Source organism: Solanum stenotomum, unplaced genomic scaffold, assembly GCF_019186545.1.
Source record: "Solanum stenotomum isolate F172 unplaced genomic scaffold, ASM1918654v1 scaffold6896, whole genome shotgun sequence".
Taxonomy (NCBI): domain Eukaryota; kingdom Viridiplantae; phylum Streptophyta; class Magnoliopsida; order Solanales; family Solanaceae; genus Solanum; species Solanum stenotomum.
The window spans coordinates 44369-47854 of NW_026036415.1; the positions used below are offsets into that span (position 1 = coordinate 44369).

Below are 3486 nucleotides of genomic sequence, written 5' to 3' on the forward strand. Positions count from 1 at the left end.
AGGTTATGGAAGCAGTTTGCTTCCTGTGCAGGTTTTAGCATTGATGGATTACAGTTACATCAACTAATTTTTAGATGGTGGGAGTATGAAGGAAGTCCAAAATTGCAGCAGATCATGAAGGCCATACCAGCCATAGTCATATGGGAACTTTGGAAAAGAAGGAATGCTAAAAGACATGGTAAAGAGGTCTCTTTCAATAAAATGTACTTTCACTGTCAAAGGACAGTACATCAATTGATAATAGTCAAATTCCCTTGGATTAGAGATATTCCTTATCATTGGGAAGGGATGTTTGATTCATTACAAGGATACAAACCTAAACTGTATTATCAGTTAGTACAATGGTCAAGGCCGGAGGAAGGATGGATAAAGTGTAATACGGATGGTGCAAGCAAAGGTAATCCGGGAGCGAGTTCTTATGGCTTCTGTATTAGAAATGAAAATGGAGATTTATTGTATGCGGAAGCAAATAGGATAGGAATAACTACAAACATGGTAGCAGAATTAACAGGAATATGACAGGCATTGAGATATTGTAAAGCACAAGGTTATGATCATATCAAGTTAGAGACCGATTCTCTAAGTCTAAAAAACATGATTTGGAAGGAGTGGAGAATACCTTGGGAGCTAAATGAGAGAATAGAGGAGATTCATGAACTAATGAATACATTACACATTCATATAAAGCACATCTTCAGGGAAGCAAATCAATTAGCTGATCTCATCGCAAATACAACTATAGATCAAGAGGAAAAACAACAGTTTCTGAATTTCAACCAGTTACCAAGTAGGGCAAAAAAGATTTTGAACATGGATAAACAAAAAATAGCAACAATCAGGATAAGAACAAGGAGGATCACACACAGTCCATAACATGGAAAACAGAGGTGAGACCACAGAGTCACACAACTACAAGTTTTATATCAAGGTTTGTAGTCAGTTAAAGGACAAGATAGTTGCGCAAAAACAAACTAGCCTAAGCTATATCAGTCAACAAAAGTGAAACAAATACTAGCGAAAAGTGAGAATCGCAGAACCAGATATGCAATGAAGTCCTTATATCCAGCTAGGAAATTAGTAGGAAGTAATTTGGGAGCAATTTCCGTCCTACTTCACATCAAATGGGGAATATTAAAGAAGAATTCAGCTGGAACAAAAGAAAAAGGGAAAGAGAAATACTTACAGATCTACAAATTTGGAGCACTAGGTTTAGACTCTCTTACGAGATTCCCCACTGGAAGGTACACCTACAAAGAAGATGACATTTTCAGATTCAAGGAAGAAAGAAGATGAAAAAGAAATGACAGAAATGTACAATTGTTTATTTGTTTTTTTTTTTTTTATGTTTGTTTTCTCTGTTTCATGGTCTCATTTTGAGTCCATCTGACGTTCTTTTTCAATAAAATGGGACCAATGGTCCAAGTTTATTTTTTTTTTAAAAAAACATACCCATGCAGTAATTTTAACTTGAATCTCATAATTTCCCAAGTTCTCTTGCTCTTGTTGAATTCTCTTTGCACTATTTACTACACCAGAGCTGCAATATATTATTTTGATCAATTTTAGTGTCATTATATCTCCAATACTCTCAGGAATCTCCTCCAATTTGTCAAGCCCACACAATAATAGTTGCTCAAGCATCGGAAAATTATCACTACCAGCTGCTACTTCCCACCTTTGCAGATCACAAGGCCCATACAGTTGTAGATATTTTAATTTATGAAAAACAACATCTTCATCTACTATCCAATCTGTTCCAGCAAATGCACGATCCCCTTTGAGCACCTCAAGATTTGGTAAATTAGCCAGCAAATTCACAACTTTCCATGGTATACGAGTACGTCTTAATGTCAACTTCTTGAGATTAGGATGAAAAATATCTCCTGGGATAATCATCGGATCAATGTTGTATACTGTTTCTATGTGTAGTGTCTCCATATCCTGTAAAAGACTGAGAGAATCAAGAATAGCAAGCCAATCATGAGGCTCAAATCCAATCTCAAATACATCTAAAATCTTTAGCTTTTTTAGATTCGGAGTTCTTCTTATGATTTCCTCAATGAAAGGAGAGTTATATAGACAAAGTGTTTGCAAGTTATTCAGAATCGAAGTTTGTTCTGCTTCAAGAGGATTAGATATATATAGTGGCCATCTAATATCCAAATGTCTTATCTCTGACATTCTCCAGATATCTACTTGCTGCTGATATCTGACAGAGTAATCTCTTTCAAGAACTATGGTCTGTAGATTTCTCAATTTGGCTAGTGAAGCAGCTTCCTTAATTCTTACAGCAACATATCTCAAATGTACAAGCTCATGTATTACACAAGAGAAATCGTAATTACTTGATAATGCATCCAATACCCTAAGCAACTTCAACTGTAAACACATCCCTTTTGGAGAAGCTACATCCATTGAAATAAAGGTACGTATTATACCATTGCTATGTCGCAGACGATAATCATGCTTCTCTTCAACTTTGGACACAAGGATCACTCGACGTTGACCATCTATGGCTTTGAGAGCATCCCCGTTCATGACATGCAAAACATTTTCAGTATGAGCTTCACTTAGGCACAGTTGGCGCAGAAGATCGTGAATTTTGCAAGTTTTCATCCTTCCGTTAGCCCTTTGTTCACCAGTCAAAATTAGACTTCTATCAATTAACTCTTGTAGATATTCCTCTGCCACCACTTCTAACCTTATATTACTTCTTGCTCTTACAAATTGCTCAGCAATCCATAGCCTAATCAACTTGGAAACATTAATCTCTTTGTCTTCTGGAAAACCTCCAACATAGAGAAAACAAGCCCTCAAATATTGGGGCAAGTAATTGTAGCTCAAAGAAAGAATTGACTGGCACCGTTCGGATACTGTACCAAAGAATAAGTTCAGATTTTTCTCAACTTTCTTCCAATTGTCATGCGTTAAGTCCATTTTTATAAGAAGTCCAGCAACGACAACAATCGAGAGAGGTAATCCTTGACATTGTCGTACAATATGCTTCCCTATTTTTACAAGTAAAGGAGGACACGGATCGTTTTTGAATAATTTTTCGGTGAATAGATTCCAACTATCATTTCGACTTAGAAAAGACTTACTATGAGGCGGAAAATCAGGACAACTGACATAATCAGCAACATACTTGAGCCGAGTGGTTAATAGAATTCGGCTTCTATTGTCATCATTTGGAAATGTTCTTTGCATTTGGTCCCAAGCCTTAGTACTCCAAATATCATCTATGACAATTAGGAATCTCCTACCCTTCAGGCCTCTATACACAAACTCCATTAGTTGATCATCGCTTGTTTCTTGCTTGCTTCCAGTAATCGAAGAGACAAGTTCAAGAAGCATTTGTCTCTCATTGTATTCTTCAGAGATAGTGACCCATGCTAATTTATCAAATCGAGAACGAATGTATGAATCATCATAAACTTTTCTGGCAAGAGTTGTCTTATCTATACCGCCCATACCAAAAATTGGTAT

At 36.5% G+C, this 3486-nt stretch overlaps 1 protein-coding gene across 1 annotated transcript; it reads right to left on the bottom strand.

The window, feature by feature from the left end:
* Positions 1-1368: 1368 nt before the first annotated feature.
* Positions 1369-3471, bottom strand: LOC125852969 (putative late blight resistance protein homolog R1B-16). The gene has a single exon (XM_049532661.1). The coding sequence runs from the start codon at positions 3469-3471 to the stop codon at positions 1369-1371; it is 2103 nt and encodes a 700-aa protein (XP_049388618.1).
* Between the last annotated feature and the right edge of the window lie 15 nt (positions 3472-3486).